The 22444-nt window shown below is 35.7% G+C and overlaps 3 protein-coding genes and 1 non-coding gene across 7 annotated transcripts; all 4 read left to right on the top strand.

Moving 5' to 3' along the window:
- Positions 1–2435: 2435 nt before the first annotated feature.
- On the top strand, positions 2436–6488 carry LOC7467085 (uncharacterized). Its single transcript, XM_002299435.4, has 7 exons — positions 2436–2604; positions 3366–3432; positions 3532–3590; positions 3682–3768; positions 3876–4015; positions 5705–5759; positions 6045–6488. Exons 2-7 carry the CDS (start codon positions 3366–3368, stop codon positions 6234–6236), a joined length of 600 nt encoding a protein of 199 aa, XP_002299471.1. The 5' UTR covers positions 2436–2604; the 3' UTR covers positions 6237–6488.
- Positions 6489–7159: 671 nt separating this feature from the next.
- On the top strand, positions 7160–7232 carry TRNAA-CGC (transfer RNA alanine (anticodon CGC)). The gene has a single exon. It is a non-coding gene; the product is annotated as a tRNA-Ala (tRNA).
- Positions 7233–7325: 93 nt separating this feature from the next.
- Positions 7326–12096, top strand: LOC7467084 (uncharacterized). Of its 4 annotated transcripts, XM_024598113.2 has the most exons (12): positions 7336–7897; positions 7984–8138; positions 8226–8303; positions 8442–8521; positions 8732–8816; positions 9474–9893; positions 10256–10363; positions 10533–10600; positions 10707–10794; positions 10944–11015; positions 11099–11152; positions 11485–12096. In XM_024598113.2, the coding sequence occupies exons 1-12, from the start codon at positions 7438–7440 to the stop codon at positions 11563–11565; spliced, it is 1749 nt and encodes a 582-aa protein (XP_024453881.2). In that variant the 5' UTR covers positions 7336–7437; the 3' UTR covers positions 11566–12096. The 4 variants fall into 4 exon arrangements, 3 of the variants coding, with proteins under 3 accessions (XP_024453886.2, XP_024453881.2, XP_024453891.2); XM_024598123.2 differs by lacking the exon at positions 7336–7897 and having other exon boundaries at positions 8068–8138; positions 8710–8816; XR_002981063.2 differs by lacking the exons at positions 10944–11015; positions 11099–11152; positions 11485–12096 and having other exon boundaries at positions 7328–7897; positions 10256–10387; positions 10707–10876.
- Positions 12097–14971: 2875 nt separating this feature from the next.
- Positions 14972–18845, top strand: LOC7467083 (UDP-glucose 4-epimerase GEPI48). Its single transcript, XM_002299433.4, has 9 exons — positions 14972–15407; positions 15734–15783; positions 16074–16209; positions 16308–16409; positions 16555–16782; positions 17334–17412; positions 17587–17669; positions 18164–18255; positions 18460–18845. The coding sequence occupies exons 1-9, from the start codon at positions 15225–15227 to the stop codon at positions 18551–18553; spliced, it is 1047 nt and encodes a 348-aa protein (XP_002299469.3). The 5' UTR covers positions 14972–15224; the 3' UTR covers positions 18554–18845.
- The last annotated feature ends 3599 nt before the right edge of the window (positions 18846–22444 follow it).

Raw genomic sequence — 22444 nt, 5'->3', positions numbered from 1 at the left:
TAAATACTTACATAGAAAAAAATAGATACACTCGACCGAAAAAAGTAAAATATAGATGCATTTGATTAGAAAATTTATATTACACTAAATGCAAAAATTTGTAGTACCTCCTTGAAATAATGGATATAAAACGTAAATAATTCTGATTTATGCAAATGTCTCGTACTGGCATAGTTATTTACATATCATAGATGGCTAATATATAAGTAACAAGAGAACAAAAGGTTTGAAAGTAGTAAATACAAATAAAAATAAAAATAGATGAGCTTTTAGTTTTTTATTGTTTTCATCGGTCCTTTCATCAAAATCTTTATAATTTTTAATTTTATCATTGAAATAAAATTTATAACTTTTATAATAATAATAATAATAATAATGGTGACAATATTAATAAATAATAATAATAATAATGGTGACAATATTAATAAATAATAATAATAATAATAATGGTGACAATATTAATAAATAATAATAATAATAAAATTAGTAATTATAATAATGATGGTGGTGGTGGTGATAATAATAATTATTATTATTATTATTATTATTATTGAATTAAATTGGTAATGATAATAAAAATAATGGTAAAGACAGTTGTATTAGTAGTGACAATGATACTACTAGTGCTACTATTAGTGATAATAATGATGATGATATTAATAGTTGTGATATTAATATTGATGATAATAATAAATGTAATAATAATAAGAAGAAAAATAATAACAACAACAATGATCATGATAATGATACTTATAATAACACTAATATTGATGATAATTGTAACAACTCGACCCAACCTGCCGTATATTGTCCGCTCTAGGCCTTACCGCCCTCACGGTTTTGTTCCTAGTGACGTGAGCCCACTTATGAGCCTGACGTCCAAAAGCACGTACAACAGGTCAACGACCAGCACTACTCATAAAGCCCGGCTCTGAATGCTCGCTTCCGATGTGGGATATCACAATCCCCCCACCTTAAGACGAGTCATCCTCGGCTCTAATAGCAAATGTAATAGCCCTGCCTAACCTGTCCTATATTATCCATTTTGGGCCTTACTGCCCTCACGGTTTTGTTCCTGATGACGTGAGTCCACTTCTGAGCCTGACGCCCCACAACGCGTATAACAGGTCAGCACCAACACTACTTATAAGGCCTTGACTCTGGACGCTCGCTTCCAATGTGGGATATCATAATAATAGTCGTAATAATAGTAGTGATAATAGTTTGTTATAATGATAATAGTTGTGGTGGTAATGATAATGATAATAATAATAAAAATAATGGTTATGATATTAGTAATAATGGAATTATTAGTGATAATAATAGTATTAATGACAATGATGTTGATAATGATAATAACGATAGTAATAGCAATAATAATATTAGTAATTGTGATAACAACAATAACAACAATAATAATATAAGGTAGAATAAGAACAATAATAATGATTATAATAAAAATACTAATAATAATAGTGAAGGTAATAGCAATAATGATAATAGTAATGGCAGCAACAGTAACAACAACAACAGTGATAATGATAGTTGTAATTGTTGTTAAAATAATAATAATACTAATAAAAGTACTAATATTATTACTACAAATGATAATGCTAGCAGTAGCAACAACAATAACAATAACACTAACAATATTAATAAAAGTGATGGTAATGATAATAATAACAACAATGATGATTTTAATAGTGATTGAAATAATAACAGTTATGATAACAGTGATGATGTTAATTATTAATATTAGTATTAACAATTATTTTGATTTTCATTATTTAAATTGCTATGTTTTAAATTTTTTTTGTATGATTTTTTTTAATTTCATCATTTAATATTTAATTTATTAGGAATTGAATTTCATAGTTTTTCTAAATTGGATGCTTCGAGTTTAATGACTCGAGTCACGAGTTTTAAAAGTTAATATATTTTTTAAAGCCTTTATAATTTACTTTATTTTTTATCAAATTATTCTTGTCATATAATATAAATAGTAGATCTAGCAAAGTTTCCTGTATTAACTTAGCCCTAATTAATATTATTACATATTTACCGGTTTTTATTTCTTCGGTACTTTATTTCAATGTATAAACACTATTTTTTATATAAAAAAATGGTTCAGTCTCATAGTAAAACACGTACACCAAGGCTATTACCACTACTATAATCCAACACATCCCAATCTCCTTGCATGTGTTCCATTCCTTCAATTTTAGGTAATTAATTAAAGTAATAACTACTTTTCTACTTCCTTAACTGGCCTCAGCTGACCTGGATGACAACCAACCAAATACGGCCACATAAAGCCCCTTGGGTTCCATCCCTTTGGTGCCACACCTGATCTTTAACGAACCCCACCTGAGGTGACGTGATAATTACGCCCTTGCTTCCATGTAAAAATATCCTCCTTTACAGCCCCACACGTTTTCAAATTTTACTTTCTTTCCTGTCCTTTATCTCCTCCTCCCCTCGCAAAAAAATTAAAATAAAATCCCCAATCTCTTTCCTCTCCTTTTACAAAACCCTAACCCTAATTATCCGTTGATTTCCGCTTTTCCATCAACAATCCCGTCTAAGATTTCTTCTGCTAATTTGGTAACCTTCTCGCCTTGATTTAATACAGCAATTGGTCGTTTTTGCATCTCTCTGCTCACATCTTCATTTTACTTGTATAGTTTTTGTCAACGAATGGTGAAACTCTATGTGGTTGCTGATTTTGTGATAATTACGTGTAAAGAGCTCTCAGTCTCCTTTGCTAAGGAGTTGCTTATTTTTTGTTTTTGCTTTTATGTGAGAGTTTTTTGGTGCATGAATTGAAAAACACGATTTTGACAAGCTACAGGCACGAGTTTGATGATTAGTCACCTTATTAAGATCGTTTTGGATTGGTTTTTTGGTTTCTAGGGTTTTCGAGCTTTTAGAAAACCAAACCTTAACGCTTTGCGTTTCGAGAAGAGTTATATGATAAGCTTTAGCTACTGTCTAATTTACTAAAAAGCAATTCAGTCCGCTCAAGTTGATGACTGTTATTTGGGTAATTAAAATGTGTTTCAAGGTAATTGCAACTGTGGGGGAATTGAATGGTATGTGTAGATGGTCTGTACCTTTCTCTTTCGGTAACTGCATATTAAGACTGGAAACAGTGCCTCTTTAAGCTCAAAGTTTGATTTTGCTTTCTGGTTTTCCCCTTTGTTGGGACACTTGGGTTTATTTATTTATTTAACTTTTGTTTCTCAATCTATAGACTTGTCTTTGCTTTGTGCTGTTAGACATTTATTTGTTTTTAACCTTTCAAAATCTTTAAATAGTTGTATTTACTTGCATACACAGTTGACTAATTTTGTTTCTCCATGCAGATGGCTACTAAACCACTTTCTCGTGAAGAAATTGCTAATACAGAAAAGAAATTGGACATGCCATTAGGTATCCCAATTTGCTGCTCCAAGATTTGATTTGATTGTTTCCTTTCACCTCCTGAATTCATTACTCATGGATATTGTTCTGTTTTGTGTTATTTTCTAGATGACATAATCAAAATGTCTAAAAATACAACTAAACCTAAGAAGCAGCAAAGGGCTCCGGTAGGGAACTTTTCTTTTGTTGGAATACTTTTTGCCTCTGTTTTTTAATATTCTTAGATGTTATTGATGACATGTCTTTTAATTTGGACAGATTAAAAATCAGAAAACATTTAACCCTGCCCACGAAAAAGCTTTAAAGGTGCGGCGTTATATGGACATGGGGCCCTTGGTCCGGCAGGTATGAATTTGCAGCTGCTAACACACATTAACTTTTAATACATTTTTCCTTTTTTTAACGACCCATAATTTAGTTCTTCTCTACATGATTAAAATTTGGTTAATCAGGGTGCCTTGGCTCAAAGAAGGTCAAATTTCCATGGTAACCAATTTCCTTTAACATCCGAGGCTGCAAGGAAGGCTGCAGTGTTTCCCTTTCACAATAGAAGTTTTGGTCGCAATTTCATAGCCAATTCAAACAATGCAAGGTATAATGCTATGCAATTTTGTATTGCTCCTTTATATAAGAAGCAATGGTTTTGACCAGTTGGCATGATACTGGTGGCGATAGGAATTGTCCATCTTATTTTATTTTACTGTGGACTTATTACAGGTAAATCCGATGAACTCTGCCACATGGCGTTCCATGTAATAGTTTCCTCACATATTGTTGTGGAATTCCTGTATATGAGTGGTTGGGTTACAAGTGGCCCATTTGGAGTTGCTAATTATTGTTGGCTTCCATTCACATCACCCAGAATTGAATAGCTGTATTTTGGATATGGATTGCCTGTAGATATGGATACTTGTCATTTGTGTAGACTGTAAAAAGGGTTCTGCATGTGATCACAGAGATTTTATTCAGAGATGGGTGATGAAACACAACAAAAACAGATGTATTTGGAGATGGATTATGAAACAAGATAAAAAAATGGATGCATTTTAAAACAGCATACAGGCTTAAATAAGACAAAAGATGTCTGATCAGTTGAAGTGATGTTGAACGAGCAATTTTGTAAAGAATTCATCCTTCACATGACTTGCTAGTAGTTTTCTGTGCATTATTTTTTTAGTGGACAGTTCTCTTCCTGTCTTGCAGCAGTTTCAAGTGGTAGTTCTTACCTTATGGGTGTATATCCATCATTTGGAGGGTTCTAAACTTCAAATTATGTTATCATATGTGGTCGTTGGCTTCTTCTTGCTGCTGGCCTCTGCTCCCTTTCCTTGTGCATCTAGGCTGATTGTTCAACTGATGCAATTTTCTGTTGCTTATCTCTCATTCCCAATCTTTATTCTCATTATTTTTTACTCTTCTCTGAAAATTGGGGGATACCAAATGAAGGTGCCTATCCTTTGCTGTTAGAAGTTAGTGTCAAGGAGATTTGAACTCTGGAGTTTTCTTTCCTCTTAGTAAATTTTGATTGATTCTTCATTGTTCTCTGTTCCTTTGATCTCTCATTTGTGTCATACCTGACTGGGTTTTGATCCAATTCGTGGTGGCTGAGATGGAAGTTAACAGAGCCTTATTGGTTATGAAATAGGGGTTGTTTTTGGTCGTAAGAATAAGAGTTTTGTGTTTAAGAAATTTCATGCTCCAAATGATAAAGAGGGAAGAAGTTTGAGTGAATTACTAGAACATGCCTTCTTGGGAAGTTTGTGAATTTTTTTAAGATATGGCTGGAGAATCATTAGTCTCTTTACCAGCAAAAGCATGTATGTGGCTTTTGTGGTTGATGGATGGTGTTCTCGAACCTCGGCTGGAGTCTCCTGCTTTTTGGACAGCATGAGAATTGGTTCTCACAGTTCTTCAGATCTGCTGCTTCCATTGAGGTCCTATCCTCTGTTTTTGCAAATTGCAAAGACTTACGAGTTCTGACAAGCTTCCATTTCTTTAAAGTTTTCTTGAATATTAAAGGAAAAACTGCTGAGAAGGGTCTTCACTTTTTTATTCGAGCAACTGTTGTCTGCAAAAACGGGTTTGTTGTAATTCTTAGTTCAATATAATTTGAACACTTACGGTAAGAATCTCAGGTCTCAAACTCAACCAAGTGGAATTTTATCTCATGTAGTTTTTGTAAGATTTGATTGGTTGTGGTCAGAGCAGAGAGTATTATATTGGGTTCAGGTGCTTGAAACATCATCCTACTCGAGTTATTTTTTCTTGTTTCTGGATGCAGGGCTGCAGGTTTTACAGTTAAGAAGAGGGCTGCAAATGGAGGCTTTGCTAGAAAGGTATTTTTTTTCTCTTTTAGCAGTTGGGATTTCTTCAATTAAAGATTCTATCTTTGTCATTGGAAGATGTATTTTTTTTTTTTTTAAATGCTTGTGTTTTCCATATTTGTGAAATTATTAGATTTGTCTGCAGCCAAGACACGATTAAACCATGCACCAGATCATTTTAGGGCTGTAGTGCACCAATGGTGATTTGCTAGGGTGTGCAGCATCGACAGTAACAGAGAGCTGCTTCTTTGTTGTGAATGCATCCATATCATACTGACTTTTGTTGTCGTTGTGCAGTCACCCCCACGCCAGAACCAACAACAGCATCAAGGGGATGTGGGTGCCAAGCAGAGGCCTCAAACATTGGATTTATTGTTTGCTAACATGAAGGAGCAGAGGATGAAAGTCTTGTCACGGCAAAACAATGCTATAAAATACAACGGCGGTGGCAGGCGGCCAAGGGTGCCATGGGCAAGAGGCCGATTCTGATGCGAGCTCTTGCAAGAGGTTGATCAGACGGGGTGTTTGCGACTCTGAAGCAGAGTCTTCTATGATCATGTCTTCTCAGCCTCCCTACTGACCCTGTTCATTGGAGTGCTAAGGGTGCTTCAGTTGCAGAACCTAGGCCTCCCTAAAAATTTTCATTTTTGCTTGTCATGTTGAACTATATCCAGCTTGGTATTTTCCCAGTGGCATTTTATCAGTTACAGGATGTTAATGCAATTCATGACTTCTCAGGAATTTACTGTTGATTGTTTTTCCGCCTTTGTGTGCTTGAGCTCCCCGTAAATTGTGGCTGTTGAACGCATGGTTTTGACATTCACGGGTGAATAGCAGATACCAAGTTTGAAGATGGATGGGTTTAGGTGGTTTGTAGAGAATGACTTATGTTCTCTTACCTCTCCTGCTCAGCCAATTGCAATGACAAAAAATTCCTTTTGGTCAGCGGCAATGTCTAGTTGGTGCGCAATGTTTTAGTGATTTGTTGACGCAGATTGACAGTAATGTCTAGTTGGCCCTGCATTTTGGTCCAGTAGCAAGTATTTACTGTCCAAAGCATGGTGCTATTCTTGATATCTATTATCTATTAATGCTAACCAGAAGCTATAAAGCAGAATCAGAACGTGGCAGCAAGTAATGCATTTGTAGTCATCTAATGAAGTCAGCCTGTCGCTTCGCATGATTTTGGGCATCTTCTCCCAACAAAACGATACTTTGCAGTAGCAGGGGGTTGGTTTTTTCTACCCATCTGCTTTTAAGCAAAATGTCAAGGGAGAACTAAAAACCCTCCAACAGTGACTCGGCAGCGACAGAGATCCTCGATCTCTCTACACGCCCCTCGAAACCAGAGAAAAGCAATATTTGGATTAGTGAAATATTAACTAATCTAGCGTCCTGGAGTTTAAATATATGGGGTTGTAGCTCATATGGTAGAGCGCTCGCTTCGCATGCGAGAGGCACGGGGTTCGATTCCCCGCAGCTCCATCAAAATTGTTTTGCAAAAATGAATATTCTTTTTTCTTTTATCCAATAGTAATCAACCACGCCCGACAACCTCTCGTTTCTCATCTCGTCATCCGAAACAAACAGAGAAAGGAATTAAAACAGTAACAGCAAACTCCGCCAGCCATTAACAAAACCGCCTCCCCTCCCTCGTCAATTTCCTTCATCTTAACAATATATAAAAAAAATGACACTAAACTTAGGCTTTTGCTCCTGCTCCTCCTACGTCTCCCGCTTCTCACACTCCCCTCCTCTCCTCTCTAAACTCTCTCCAAAACCAAACTACACTACCACAGCCACTCTCCTCTCCCTCTTATTTTCTTTCCATAAAACCGCACCATTTTTTTCCACTTCAAGAACACCATCCTTAAAACCACTCGCTTCTTCACTAAGCCAATCCGCCGCCGACGACGAAGACAACGACAACAATAACTCTTTTTTATCACTAAATGAAGACTCCCTCTCCAGAGTCTCCGCTGCTAAAGACGCCAATGAAGCCCTGCAAATAATATCTGTAATCACTAATAAAAGTAACGGTTTAGTTAGTGTAACTGATTGTTGTGGTATTATAACTGCCGCCATTGATCGCGGCAATACTGATTTGGCTCTCTCTGTTTTTTACGCTATGCGTTCCAGCTTCGATCAAGGTAGTCGGTTAGTTAGTTAGTTATTAATCAGTATTATTCAATTTGAATTTGTTCTTTTTAAACAAATAAAAATATATATATTGCAGGCGTTACTGAGATAGAAAGATGGAAATGGTCGCGGCCGGATGTTAGTGTTTACACGTCATTAGTTCAAGGTCTTGCTGCGGCATTGAAGGTTTCTGATGCTCTTAAGATGATTGATTATATTTGCCGCGTTGGTGTGTCGCCTAGCGAGGACGAGGTAAATGGTGATTTGTAGTTAATTAATATTCATTAATGAAAAAAGGGAGTCTAGTAATAATAAAGTTATGGATTGTGGTTTTGGTAGGTGCCATTTGGTAAGGTTGTGAGATGTCCAACTTGTATGATAGCTGTTGCTGTTGCACAACCTCAACATGGCATTCAGGTATTTGGATACATGGGCTTTCAATATAATGTCTAGCCTGGATGTCTGGCAGCCCTGCAATTCTGGATATTATTGCTCTCGGCACTGTAGTTTAATTGTTTGATATGTTGTAGTGATGATATAATGCTTTTTCTGTAGATTGCATCTTGTTCCAAGTGCCGGTACCAATACGAGCTTGTTTCTGGGGATATCACTAGTATTGACTCAGAAGCAATCAGGTTGGTTTACTTCCATCTGTTTGTTACATTCAAGCTACATGCTGTCTGTTCTGCTTGTAAAGTTTAAAATATTTAGTCAAGAGCACAGCTACGGTGTTTTTATTTGACAAGGTATAGTTTGAACTGATAAATTCATTTTTTACAATAACTAGTATGGTGTTGATCCTGGGATATTCACTTTTTCTAAGGAAATACTCCTGCCGAACGCAGCATGGATCTTCCTGCTTGGGAAAGGGGGCTAAGATTTTTGCAACTAATGAAGCAAAGTATTCCTGCAGCTGTTCACTCCATTGTGGTATGTTTTTCTTGAATTTGAATGTCAACTGGTTCTTGTACTTTATTCAGGTTTTAAGCCTTTCTTTGGAAACTCATCATTATTTGATATCGAGCTACCTTCTAAGTTCTAATGCAAAACTAATATTCTGACCAGCCGTTTCAGAAGTGGTATGAAACATATAAATTGTTGTGGTGTTTGTAACTTTTATGGCCATCACTGCTCATGTTCCTTAGGTTTAAAAAGTTCTGCTGTTGCAAGACGAGATTGTTATGGTAGTTCAAAATGGTAAAATCGCTTTCTTTAGTACCAGGAAGTTATTTCACAAGGTGATCCACTGGCCTCATACTAGATAGGATTCGTAGGTTGTATACACCATTAATGCCAAAATTTGCCTTTTGTGCGCTAAAAAAATCATCTTCAATGGCACCCTTCATGTAATCTTCTTCTTCTTCCTTTGGTGGCAAGTTTCGGTGTCCCATATGGCTTAATAGCAAATTTATCCTTATCTGGTTGTCCTGCTACATTCTGGAGACCTGAAATTTGATCTTTATGCTTCGTTTCTCTCTGTCCACTGTTAATGTTTTCACCTCGTATTAACAAAGAATCCCTCCCGATTAGATGCCCTTATTCCCTTTAAACATCTCATAATAATTTCTATGCATTTCTACTTTTCAGGTACAGACCCCTTCTGGTATGGCAAGGACACAGAGATTTGCTACTGAAACAGTAGACCTTCCAGCACAAAAAAGTGAAAGGGTGACCATTGCTTCAGCAGTTCCATCAAATGTTTACAGAAATGTGGGCCCCTTTAAATTTAGTCCAAAGGCTCCCAATGTCTACCCTGGAGAACCAATGTGCCTGACAAACCATGAAAATGGCCGGGAGTCACTGTTGTTAAGAGCCCCTGTAAAAGATGGAAAGCCATCCTTGCTTAACCCTTCTGTTCTTGTTCCGCTCCTTGCTGTCTTGGTTGCTGGAGATGCTGCATCTGGTATTATTGATCCCAGCTTGCCCCAATTCCTTGTAGTTGCTGCTATTTCTTCTCTTGGTGTTGGAGCTACTCTAAATACACTGGTTTTCCCTGGATTGAACCAGGTGAGCCTGACTCTCCTGTTTTCTTGGATATTTTTCTGTTAACTAGTTTCTGCTTTTGAGATTCCAAAAACTTGTTTAAGACATCCATCTAACTCTTAATCTATTCATGTCATAAAAGTTCCAGCATTTAGCTACTAGACTCCTTTTCTTTTCTCGTTTATGTCCATGCTTCATTTGTATCAGAGGATTAATTCTCTGGTTCCTTTGCCTTCGATGCTTTATTTAGACTGTCGCAGTTGTAAGGCTGCTAGTTGTAATTCAATGAGGCTAAATTTGTTCAACTGATTTGGATGTTATTCAACCTGTTAAAGATTCTTCTGAAGAGAACACAGAATGAATAATCATCTCTTTGATGGTGTCAGCTTCCTCAGAAGTCAGTGGATGCAACTGCAATCAAGCAGAAGCTGCTGTATCAGTATGACTTACTTCAGTCTCGCATTAAGGAACTAAAAGAAGCTGCTGAAAAAGAGGTATTCACATGCGTGCTGTGACTGGTACTATCACAACTTCTGTTACTATTTCTTGATATGTCAGTAATATACTGAGGTTCACATTGTCTGTTGGAACCTCAAGTGCAACAGATGTGTTCAAAAGATTTGGAAGAAACGACTGTAAGATGTCCATATGTTGCATGTATAGGTTTGGATGTTGGCTCGGATGTGTCAGCTGGAGAACAAGATTTTTGCTGTAGGAGAACCTTCTTATCGGTGAAACCCTCTTGACATTCTAGCAATCTAGTTCATCATGCTTGCTGAATTTATTCTAATCCACATGCAGTCCCTTCTTTGTAGCTCACTCATTTCATTCTTTCAGTGCCCGTAGAACTAGGGTGAAAAGGGTCCGAGAAGGCCTGGAAAATTCACTCGAAGGACGGATCGAACTCATTGATAGCTATGCAAGAGTATGTTTTTGACAATATAGGAGAAAAAAGAAAAAGAAAAAAAAGGGTTAAATTTTCCCCTTAAATCATTACCATCAACAAATGCACATATATTGTTTTAATTTCTGCTCCAGATTGGGATTGGTCACTAGGTTACTCTTCACTCTCAGATTTCTTCGATGATTGAAATTGAGGTTGAAATGGACTCTGATGTTCTTGCTGCGGAAGCATTGAGCAATGTGGTGCGTGCTATTTTAGTTGCTTCATATCCTTGATCTCTCGATGCTTAAACAAAGTTACTGAACTTAGTAATTTTTGTTTACAGGAAAGCATAGCTGAACAGATACAGCAAATCATGGAGCTGGAAAATCTTGAAGAGGCATGTTTTTTTTTAGTTTTTACCATATTTGAAAGAGAATTGGTTAGATTGAGATTCTCGAAGTCAAACTCTGGAATAATTACTGCCTAGAAGAAACTAAAACTTAAATATATCTGAAATGAGTGTACATACTGTACTTGATCATGAACTCTTGAACTTGACCACACGGAATGCTTGAAAACAAATAGATCAATAGAAAGTGAAGTGAATTATGTAAACGATCCAAATATCTACTTGTCACGCAGTTTGCTTTACGTTTCCATTTATTCCTTCTGTCTTACCTTTTCCTTCCCTTTTTTTAATTTTTGAAAGAAAAATCTGGTTTGATGCAGAGATGGAGACTACAAGCTGAAGCAAATGACGAGGCTGAAAGACTACTTAGTTCTCAACCTGTAACTACTGAGTGGATTTAATCATGGTTCTGGTTAGAATTCAGCCACCAACCTCCAGTTTGCATAGTGTTGCATTGGTATACCTTATGCCTCTACTTGAGAAGATCTGCTCGGTTGAATCATCTAAAAAGCAGGCAGGAAATACGCTTGCGTGAATGCGCTAACTCGTGATCAGAACTACCATTGCACATCAGCAATTAAATCTTGGCATGTGTTTAAATGGAGGACCAGAAGCCAGCTGCTTGGTTGTGCCACAGCCGAAAACTGTTCTGGAACCCATTGAGTAATTAACCTACTTAAGCTACAAAGGTATTTTTATGTGTTGTTAGCATATGGCAATGGAAATCGTAAAGTTGATCACCTCACTTGTGAGTTTTGTAACACAAATGTCTGTACAAATATAGGGACATGTTCTTAGTTTTCCTGCTTGTTACTGTAGATAAATTCTGATCATCTCTGCAGAAAGAAGTTGGAACAATTTCATGTTTCCTTTTGTGGAGCCTGGATTATTTGGTAATGGTCAACAATAAAAAGAATGCTAAGTTGTCTCCACCTGATATCCTGTAGTAGTCCTGTGAGTGGATTTCTTATTTTTCCGACTGTATTTGTTTTTAGTCAAAAGTCGGTTGAAGATAAAATAGGTGGCACTTATTTCATGGTTGAATCAACATGGTGACTGCAACCGGTTACCTAATTTAGCAGCAAACACAGTATATGCAAAGTCAATCGGTTAGATCTAATGATTTCTTTTCTTCTTGTCATTTTGTTTTTATTATTGTTTTCTTGTTTCTCTGGGTTTAGGCGTGGCAGTGATTTGAAAGAAGACTAATGCATGTGGCATGGCTTAATTCGCATGCCTCATTATTTCTATTTCTTCTTCTTCTTCTTCTTCTTCTTTTAAGAAAAGAACAAGACGGAAGGGAGAGGGTGGCGGGGGTTGAAAGGCTGACAGGGACTTGCCCTATCGTAGTTTTGGAACAAACAGGGCTCTGGCTTTTACTTTTGAGGGTTGCAAAACCTGCTAAAACTAAAGGAGAGCATCTCCAGCTATTTTTGCATGTAAAGCATGGGAATTTTTTACAAGATAAAAAGCAAGACGACACGAGCGGAACCTTGTTGAAGGCCGGAAGAGGTGATTACCTTTTATCCTTTTTGCTTTTGTGTAAAGTCAGGGCGGCGAAGCAACATGCAACCCAGTTGAATTCATGAAATTGTTAATTATGTCTAAAAGGTACGCGAGTGGCTTGGATATTGCGATACCCCTTTTAAAAATAATGTTATAAAAAGGTAATTTGGATCTCAAAGCATCTTTTTAGGCCTCTAATGATGCCGATGAAAAGCTAAATCAAATCAATAAAATATCACAATCTCATCACCTACCTTGTAATTCTTTGTTGCCTTAAAGGGACATGTATTTGAGCTCTGGAGGTTTCTCGGAACGATCTAGTGATCCTAATATCGCCAAAATAAAAAGAAAAGAAAATAAGGGAGGCATGCTTTGCAGTTTCGTGTTCTAGGCTTCCACTTACGGATAGAGAGACGAGCAATATCCAAAAGAGAAAAAAATAAAATTCAAAGGATAGGGGGATAAGAATAAGGTTCTCTTTCTTTTGGGCATAGAAACGTATATAAGGTGGAAAGTGTATTGATTTTTTATTTTTTTTCATATGATTTACCATAATAATAATTCCTCGCAAAATTAATATTTTAAAAATACCCACAAAACTATTTTTGCTCTCATCTCCTCATTGCCAGAGGATGAGAGAGGAAGAAATAGCTTCACATCAAAGTGATTGTTCCGTCTTAACTTGGGTCTCCGTCTCCATGCATCCTCTGCCTCCTTGTCAAGCTGCGTTCCAATGCTTTACAAGATTAGCTGACCAAGGACCTCGCCCATCATTCAATATGCCCACTTCTCCTATCAAGGCAAAACTGATTGTTTTATGAGCATATAATTAAAGCACTCAGAAAAGTTGCAGAGGCAATAAGACAACGGTTAGAAAAGATAGTTTATATTATACGACAACTAACACTGCAACATTTTCCTGCTGTTTTGTAGCGTTATGTCTTTGTGTGTGTGTATATATATATATATATATATATATATATATATATATATATATTTTGATAACTCAGGATGTTCAGGCCAGCTTACGCGCATCACGACTAATTCCCGGGCCCACTGAACACCCTGCAAGCCCAGTAGGCAGGTAGGGTGACAGACGTGCACGCTGAGGCTTGAACCCAGGATACAGAGACAAGGAAACCCTACCACCGCTGGGCTACAAGCCTCGGTGCGTGTCTTTGTGTAATTGATTGTGACAGTGAATAATGTTTTTTTATTAAAAAAATATATATTTTATTTTTTTAAATTTATTTTCGAACGTGTTAAAATTATTCAAAATATAAAAAAAAATTTATTTAAAGCAAAAAAAAAATTTAAAATCTAAAAGTTTTTGTAATAAATATATATTAAAAAGATTTTAATCTCTTAGAATTCAACTTTATGTCTTCTCGTATTTTAATTAATTGGATAAATCCAAGTAGCAGCAACAAGTGCTCTGTTTTTCTGTTTCATTCCCCTCGTTCAAGCTCTGTCTCGTGACTCATTCTGGGCTTGAAAAGTAGCTGCAACTTTTCCAACTAAAGCATCCATCTTGATTGGAAAAGAAAAAAATAAATAAAGGAGTGAATCCATGCAAACAAACAAATATTCTTTGCAGACAAGGGCAATGGTGGTGAGCATATATAATTTTAAGTCCAAATACCCCTCCGAGGCTTGGCTTTTTTATATAAGAAAAATTATATTTTTGAGTAATATAGAAAATAAAATAAAATAAATTTTATTTCTTTAAATATTTGAATTCAACTTATTTATTAATTGAATTTAAATTAAATAATTTAATTATAGTGGAGAATTGATTGTAAATAACCTATTAATTAATGTCTTAGGTTATTGAATAATAATTTCTTACATTATACTCGTGTAGAACTTTCGTGAGAAGAAAAATTTATAATATATCAGTTTTAAATATACCGGAGGCTTGACTTAGAGTAATAAAAGTACCTCCGGACAATCTCATTAATACCATTAAAATCTAGGTAGAATAGGATCCAAGCTACTCCTTCCTTCTACAACCTAGGAAAATAAAAATAAAAATAAAAATAAAAATAAAAATAAAAATAAAAGCCTGATCTCCTTGCGAGCCAGCCACCAATAGGATTCATAAACCCGCCCTTTCCACCTAAACGCGTTGTTATCTAGGGTTTATTTAACAAGCATCCGAAAATGAACATGAGATTATTTCTTATAAAAAAAATAAAAAAATACGGGTAGCACTAAAAGAAATACAGAACAAGTAGAAGGGTGTTATCGTAAATCCACAAAAATACAACAGATTCTCTGAAACTCTCAAAAAGAACTTCGATACATTCTGCAAGCGAAGATCCTGTAACAGACAAAACTCCCACCTTTATTTATTTATTTTAATTTTAATTTTTTTTGGTGGCGTTATTTTCACTTTCCCCTTTTTCACTTCCTTCCTTAAAGACCACGCTCTTCAATTCAGTTTTCCCGTGATCACTTCCTCCCTGTATTATATAAGCAGGCGAATCCCCCTCCCTCACTCAGAACCCTTCCTGCCCCCCTCCCTCTCGTTTTTTTTACTACCGCTGTTATAATGGCCTATAATATTCTGGTTACCGGCGGTGCTGGTTACATAGGAAGCCACACGGTGCTGCAACTTTTATTAGGCGGCTACAACACTGTGGTTGTTGATAACCTCGACAACGCCTCTGATATTGCTCTTAAAAGAGTTAAAGAACTCGCCGGTGATTTCGGCAAAAACCTCGTCTTTCACCAGGTTCGTTACTGTGATCTACTGCTCTTATTTTTATTTCTTTTAATTCTTTTTGCTAATGAATTGTTGTTATGGTTTGTTTGGTTAATTAACTAATTGCGCGCTTAATTAGGATTGTCTGTGGTATTTTTTGAGTTAATTAGGTTTTGTTAGATTTGATGATTTTGTGGGAAATAAGATAACAGAAGTGGAGACTGTGGGCCAATGGGCCCACTTATACTTTCATGTACGATAAGACCCGTAACAACAGGGTGCCATAATTTTTTTTTAATGCTATGATTGGTGAATTATGGTGCTGGTTTTTTGAATTTTTATGCTTGAATTTGCAGGTTGATCTCCGGGACAAGCCGGCTCTGGAAAATGTTTTCGCCGAGACAAAGTATGATTACCATTTTGATTTTGATTTTTTTTTTGTTGATTTAATTGTTTTTCTGTGTATGTTATTGGAATTATACTGAAATGATAATATAGGGCTAGTGAATTGCTAAACAGTGCATGACAGACTAATAAGTGTCACTGAATATTTTGATTAATATGTGTTGTTAGATTAGACTTTACTCTTTTTTTATTTAAAAAAATTTAATAGCAGCTAACACTGCTATTATAGTTACTCTTGATGTGTTTATAATTTTTGTCCTCTCAATTTGGTTGACTGTTTATATGCTGAAGGTTTGATGCTGTCATTCACTTTGCTGGGCTGAAAGCAGTTGGTGAGAGTATGCAGAAACCATTGCTTTACTTCAACAATAATCTCATTGGAACAATTACTCTGCTAGAAGTTATGGCTGCTCATGGATGCAAGCAGGTAATTTTCTCTAGGTTGCTTTGCAGTTATCTGTGATACCTTATATATCAGTGAAAGCATGCTTGAATAATCTTTGGTTTTATTTGCTATGTTTTCAGTTGGTGTTTTCATCTTCAGCTACTGTTTATGGTTGGCCGAAGGAGGTTCCATGTACAGAAGAGTTCCCTTTGTCTGCTGCAAACCCATATGGAAGAACCAAGGTTTGCTTCTAATTTTCATTAAATGCATCCAGGCTGTTGATCTCTTAGACTCTTTCTGAAGTTTGTTGCTTTGTGGTCTTCAAGATTTCAGCATAGAAAATATTTATTAGGACATAGTTTTCATCTGACTAGTTTGATCTTTCAGCTTTTCATTGAAGAGATCTGCCGCGATATCTACAGTTCAGATTCTGAATGGAAGATCATATTACTCAGATACTTTAATCCAGTTGGTGCACATCCAAGTGGCTGTATTGGTGAGGATCCTCGTGGAATTCCAAATAATCTCATGCCCTATGTGCAGCAAGTTGCTGTTGGCAGGAGGCCTCATCTAACAGTTTTTGGAACTGATTATCCAACAAAAGACGGTACCGGGGTATGTTTTCATCGTCAGCATTCTACCTTTGCTACCTTTTTCACATATGTGCATAACAGTGTTTCTATAATTCTCTAGTTGAAAGCATGCATTCTTTTCTTAAGTTATATGGTCAGTTTATACCATCAGGTTATAAATATCTCAACTGGCCAGGCACAGTTGATGCTAAGAAACCTTCAAAGTGTGTGTCAATAATCAGGTTAAGGAGCGCTAAAAAGTATTTGAAAATGGGATGATCTTTTCTTTAGTGAAATACGCATACATGGTTGTGTTCATCTGAATGCTTTGTGTAACTAGGAACTTGGTATAGGGCTGATTTTTTTTTCCGGTAGTCAGGCTTCCTCACAATAATATGAGTTTTGTTATCTGTATTTTCCACTTTGCTTGATGGACCTAGAGTTGTTGGTTTGTGGAATCTCTCTTCTGTGGTTGAAGACTATCAAAGGGTGTTTATGAACTTGATCTCTGTTTTGGTACTAGGCTTAGGAATCCATCTGTTGTTAACTCTTTTCCTTTTACTCAAACCTCTTGACGGCTTTTATGTCTTCCAGGTACGTGATTACATTCATGTTGTCGATTTAGCAGATGGGCACATTGCTGCATTGCGTAAGCTCTCTGAAGCTAATATAGGTATGAACTTATGCGCAATTCCTTTATGGCAACCCAATTTTTTTCTTCTATATAATTTGCAGGTTCACAATTTGGGAACTCTTAATGGTTGACAAGTCGAACTGATTATTTTTATTGCTTTTAGTATATGTCATGAAATCTGATAAAATTGGACCCGGTTGATGCCTCTCATAGGTTGTGAAGTGTACAACTTGGGAACAGGGAAAGGTACATCAGTTCTGGAGATGGTCGCAGCATTTGAAAAGGCATCTGGAAAGGTACTGGATTTTTTTAATGTTTTTATACCTTCTTAAAGTTTCAGCAGTACTTTTCACTACTGGGAAATTGTAACCCTGCCATAGAGTTGTCGATTCTGTTGTTGCATTGAGATATTTCTTGAATAAAATATGCTACTTATATAGTGATCACGTAATGTGGTTTTTGGTTTCCCTTGATGAATCCATTCACCTATAGTTTGTGGGTGCCTGGAATGTGGCTCTGTTTAGAGCTTTGTAAAAATCACAAGGAAGAGACTGATGTTTCCATGTTAGACTACATAGATAATTATAGAAGGATAACATGAATCAATTTTGACCGGAGCCTTGTTTTTAATGAATCCAGTTGCGGATCCTTGTGTCAAAATTAATCATCATATAGGTAATGAATTTTTTTTCCTCTCTGGATAGGTGAACTGGAAATAGATTAATCCATGTTTTGCCAAAAAGAAATATCTGTACTTATTTTTCCTGAGAGTCCCATCTTCGTGTGCCAGAAAATTCCTCTTGTAATGGCTGATCGGCGACCTGGTGATGCTGAAACTGTGTATGCAGCAACAGAGAAGGCAGAACGTGAATTGAGTTGGAAGTAAGTGTGAAGAACCAAACAATTATCTATCTCAATGCAGTTAGTAGTTTAAATAAATTAATTGATGAGATGAAATTCTGAAAATCAAGTATGAGCACTATATCTGGATAATAAAAGCTGGTCGGGGCTTTGGCATAGTTATCTTATGTAGATTTTGTAAAATTTCCTTTATTTTCCTCTTTAAATTTTGTAATTTTCTTGTAGGGCAAACTATGGCGTTGATGAGATGTGTAGGGATCAATGGAACTGGGCCAGCAAGAACCCTTATGGCTATGGATCTCCTGACGGCACAAACTGAAAGTTCATATATCCATTGTCTCTATTATAGACTAATTATTGTCTCGTGTTCTGTAAAGGCATCCTCCAGTCCAGAGCATTAGGTTATCTAAGTTTTACCTTTAGAGTTTTTAGCTGATAAACATGCTGAAATTACCATCCTAGAATAAGCTGCCCTGGGTTTCTTCTGTTTAAAGGTTCAATTTATTGTCCCTATTGCGGAACACTTTTACCCGTATGGCATTTTACTTTAGCAAAATCTTCAAGATGGAGTGTCAATATTCACTGGTTCTAACGATGAAGCCTTCCACTTATCCGCTGTCCCTTGTTCTCAGTTTCTGAGTCCATTTAGCACGTGGGTTGATGATTCTTTGATCTTCTTTTCCGTGACAGCAGATTTGCTTAACATTACTCTAGGTGGTTCAGCACAAGAAACCATCGAATATAGAACTTCTGTTCATGAAAAAAAATAAATGCACTGCAGGCCCAAGAGTGGCGACTTCTGTTTTTTTTTTTTACATGACTTTCACTGATTTTAACACCCTTTATTTATATTATTTCAGTCCATGTATACTCTAAACATTAAATTAAATTAAAAAATTTGAAAAACCTAGTTTTTCCAAGTAAATTATTGTTCATCAAGGCTCACAGCACTATTCTTAATTCTTACTGTGTTGTCACGACAAAACTGCTACTTAGCATTTAAACCTTCAGACTATAGGTTAATTTGACCATTTTATTTTTTTTCATAATAAAATTACTAATTCAACTATAGTATAAAATAATATAATGCCTAATACTCAGGTTTTTTTTTACTTTTCAATTTTTTAGAATAGTGTAATTACTTTGATGTCTTTAAAGACAAAGCCAACATAACTCTCTCACAAAGTTTTTTTTTTAATCATTTTACATTGATTTTATTGTAAATTCTAAGGCTGTTTAGGGGCATTATTGTAAATAATATTAAGTAAATATAATTTTAAAAAAAGTTGATGGGTGTGCATAGCACGCACCAGCGTGTGGACAACCCTCACGCCATTCAGGTGACGCATGCGGGGTTGTTTCCCAGCATATGAAGCCTGCACACCTTCTAAGATAACGTTCGAAAGGTTTCAGCGCTCCCGACACAATGGGACGGTGTGTGCCTCTAACACGCATCGAGTTTGGTGCCGACAATGTTTTTTTTTTCTCTCTCCACACCTTGAATTCCGCTTCATCCCTTTCAAGAAATCAGACCAACCCCTGCAATTTATTCCCCTTTACACATTTGGTCCCTATCCTTTTGATTATTTTTTTAATTTTGAATAAGCCATGAAATTACAAATATTTTTCAATTTCACCCCTTTTTAATTTTTTATAATCTTTCAAATTCAGTCCTTATTCTTTTGATTACTATTTTTGTATTTTTAATAAGATATAAAATTACAATTTTTTTTTTCCAATTTCACCCTTTTTTTAATTTGGTCCTTACTCTTTTGATTGCTATTTATTTTTTATGGGATCATTTTTTAGGGTTTGTTTTTTTACAATCTCATCCTTCATAGGTTTTTTCCTATTAAATTTGATCCCCGCTCTTTTTACTGCTATCTTTTTTCCTTTGACAAGCTTTTTAAATTGATATTTTTTCACGATTTCATCCTTCAAAATTCTATTGGTTGGGAATTAAGCTTCTTCATTGAACCCGATTTAAGGATTTTACGAGTTGTGAGTTTTAGAAATTAGACTAGGTTTATGAGGTTTTCCGCCCCCCCTCCCTCTTTTAAAGCTAATGTTTTTTTTTACCATTTTTTTAGAGTCTTGCTTTATTATTTTTTATGATTTGACTTATATAGGATTAGTCTCATACTCATGATGAATAGTCACCGGTTTAAGAGGTTAACATTGGTTGACTTTTGTTTTTTTTTTATCTTTTTTTTAAATTTATTGATTTCAATTTCATCCTTTAAAGGATATTAGTTTATTGTCATGCAATATGTTTTTTGTTCTAAAGTCACTTGAATGGATGTTTAAGCATGATTCTTTTGGAGCAACACAAAACATTCACACCTCTAGTGTGTAACATCATTGGATTGTGGTTAATGAACATTTTATAGCAAATAATTTGAAGGTTTGTAACTACTAGGGAGTAAATTATAAATCCATTATTAGTTATTATAGGGAAGTGCTACTTAGTCGATTCTGGATATCCAAAAGAGTATAGATTTTTAAGGCCATATAGAGATGAGAGATATCACCTACCAGACTTTTATCGGTAAGGACAACCACGAAGTCAGGAAAAAGTACTCAATTGTGTACACTTTTATGTGATAGAACATATATTTGGAGTGCAGGAAAAAAGATGGAGAATTTTGCAAAATATGTTTGTGTTTCCTTATAAAACACAAGTTTAGATTGCAGTGGTATCAATGATAATACATAACTATATTAGAAGGAAGTTGCAGAAAGATGTGACATTCATAGAATTTTATCGCCCTTCCCATTTTTATTCCTGATGATTTTTTAATCGATATGATTCATTGTTCGGAAAGCCATGGAAACCAAAGGCATTCTTGAATGAATTATGGTTATGATGAGATTGCAACAAGTTTAATGAGACAATAAAAGTGGGACTGTAATTCGCATTATTGTATTTATAATGTATTAATAATCCAGTGCATATTAATATAACTACAAACTAAGAAATTAATACATGTTCTTTTTAGTCATTTTATTAGCAAAATCAATTTCAATCATAGTTTTAACCAAACACCTATGATATGCTTTTTATTCAACAATAATTTCAACCACACATTTGATTATTTGCTACAAAAGATTCATTAACCACAATCCAATGATATTACACACCACAGGCATGAATGTTTTGTGTTACTCCAAGTCACGGGGTCAATTTTTCATCCCAAAAACAAACCTCGCGCGGCAGTCTAGCCCCGCTAGACTCAGCCTTTCCCTCGCCTCACTCGTGTTTGCCTAGCAATTAAGTGTTTCTCTCACCAAGAGGTTTCCCACACTCTCTCCCGTTATATAGACAAACAAAATACACAAGCAAAGCTGTACAGAACCAAGCACACAAGATATTACAGGAAAACATTCCCAACCTTTATTAGTCTCGCCAACAAAGGATACACAAGTCCATTAGTGTGTGTGCCATGCACAAGTGTTCTGTTGTCTACCAGAACATTGCATGCTACACCCTATGTACAGTTTATTACATGGAATAATACAACATAACTGCCTCCTAAGACATGGGCCACGTTCTGGTCAGTTTGGCCTCATGGAAAACTGCCGATAACTGCCCGCAACTGCTGCTTCTTCCATAGCCTGCCACCCAACAAGCCAGCTGTCCCTTCTACTAACTTCCACGCTGCTAGAGGAGGTGTCTGCATGCCTTGGACTGTCCATCGTTCAAGTTAGGATTCCTGCCGAACATCAACCCATGTCCTGCCGAATCGTTGATTTTAGAACAAAAAAACATTGCATGACCGAATATGATTGAATCAATTTACAAATTTAAATCATTTGGTAACATTAATTGGTCCAAACTCATATAAATTAAAGCTTTACCAAATGAGAGAGTAACACAATGTGTTTGTGGAGCAATAGAAAAACAAATTTTAACATATCCTCAACTCAAACAGACCCAAATATATAAGATCTTATTTATTGTCAAATCAAACAATAAAAACCCAGGCCAATAGTTATTTGCAAGGAATCATAGTTAAAAAATCTTGCCTAAAAACTTAAAATCTAAAGTAAATGAATCAAGCAAAAAAAAAAAACCTATGTTACAGTTCATTAATTTTTAACTATAACTTAACGATTTTTGAAGCTAAAAAATAAATTACCAGCTTATCAACACCTTCTCTACTGTTTCTATGTAATTTTTGGGCTAGTCTTCATCTTCTTGTGCAAAAAC

The sequence above is a fragment of the Populus trichocarpa genome, chromosome 1 (assembly GCF_000002775.5).
Source record: "Populus trichocarpa isolate Nisqually-1 chromosome 1, P.trichocarpa_v4.1, whole genome shotgun sequence".
NCBI lineage: Eukaryota > Viridiplantae > Streptophyta > Magnoliopsida > Malpighiales > Salicaceae > Populus > Populus trichocarpa.
The sequence above is the reverse complement of the archived record's forward strand: the minus strand, read 5'-3'. Positions and strand labels throughout refer to the sequence as shown.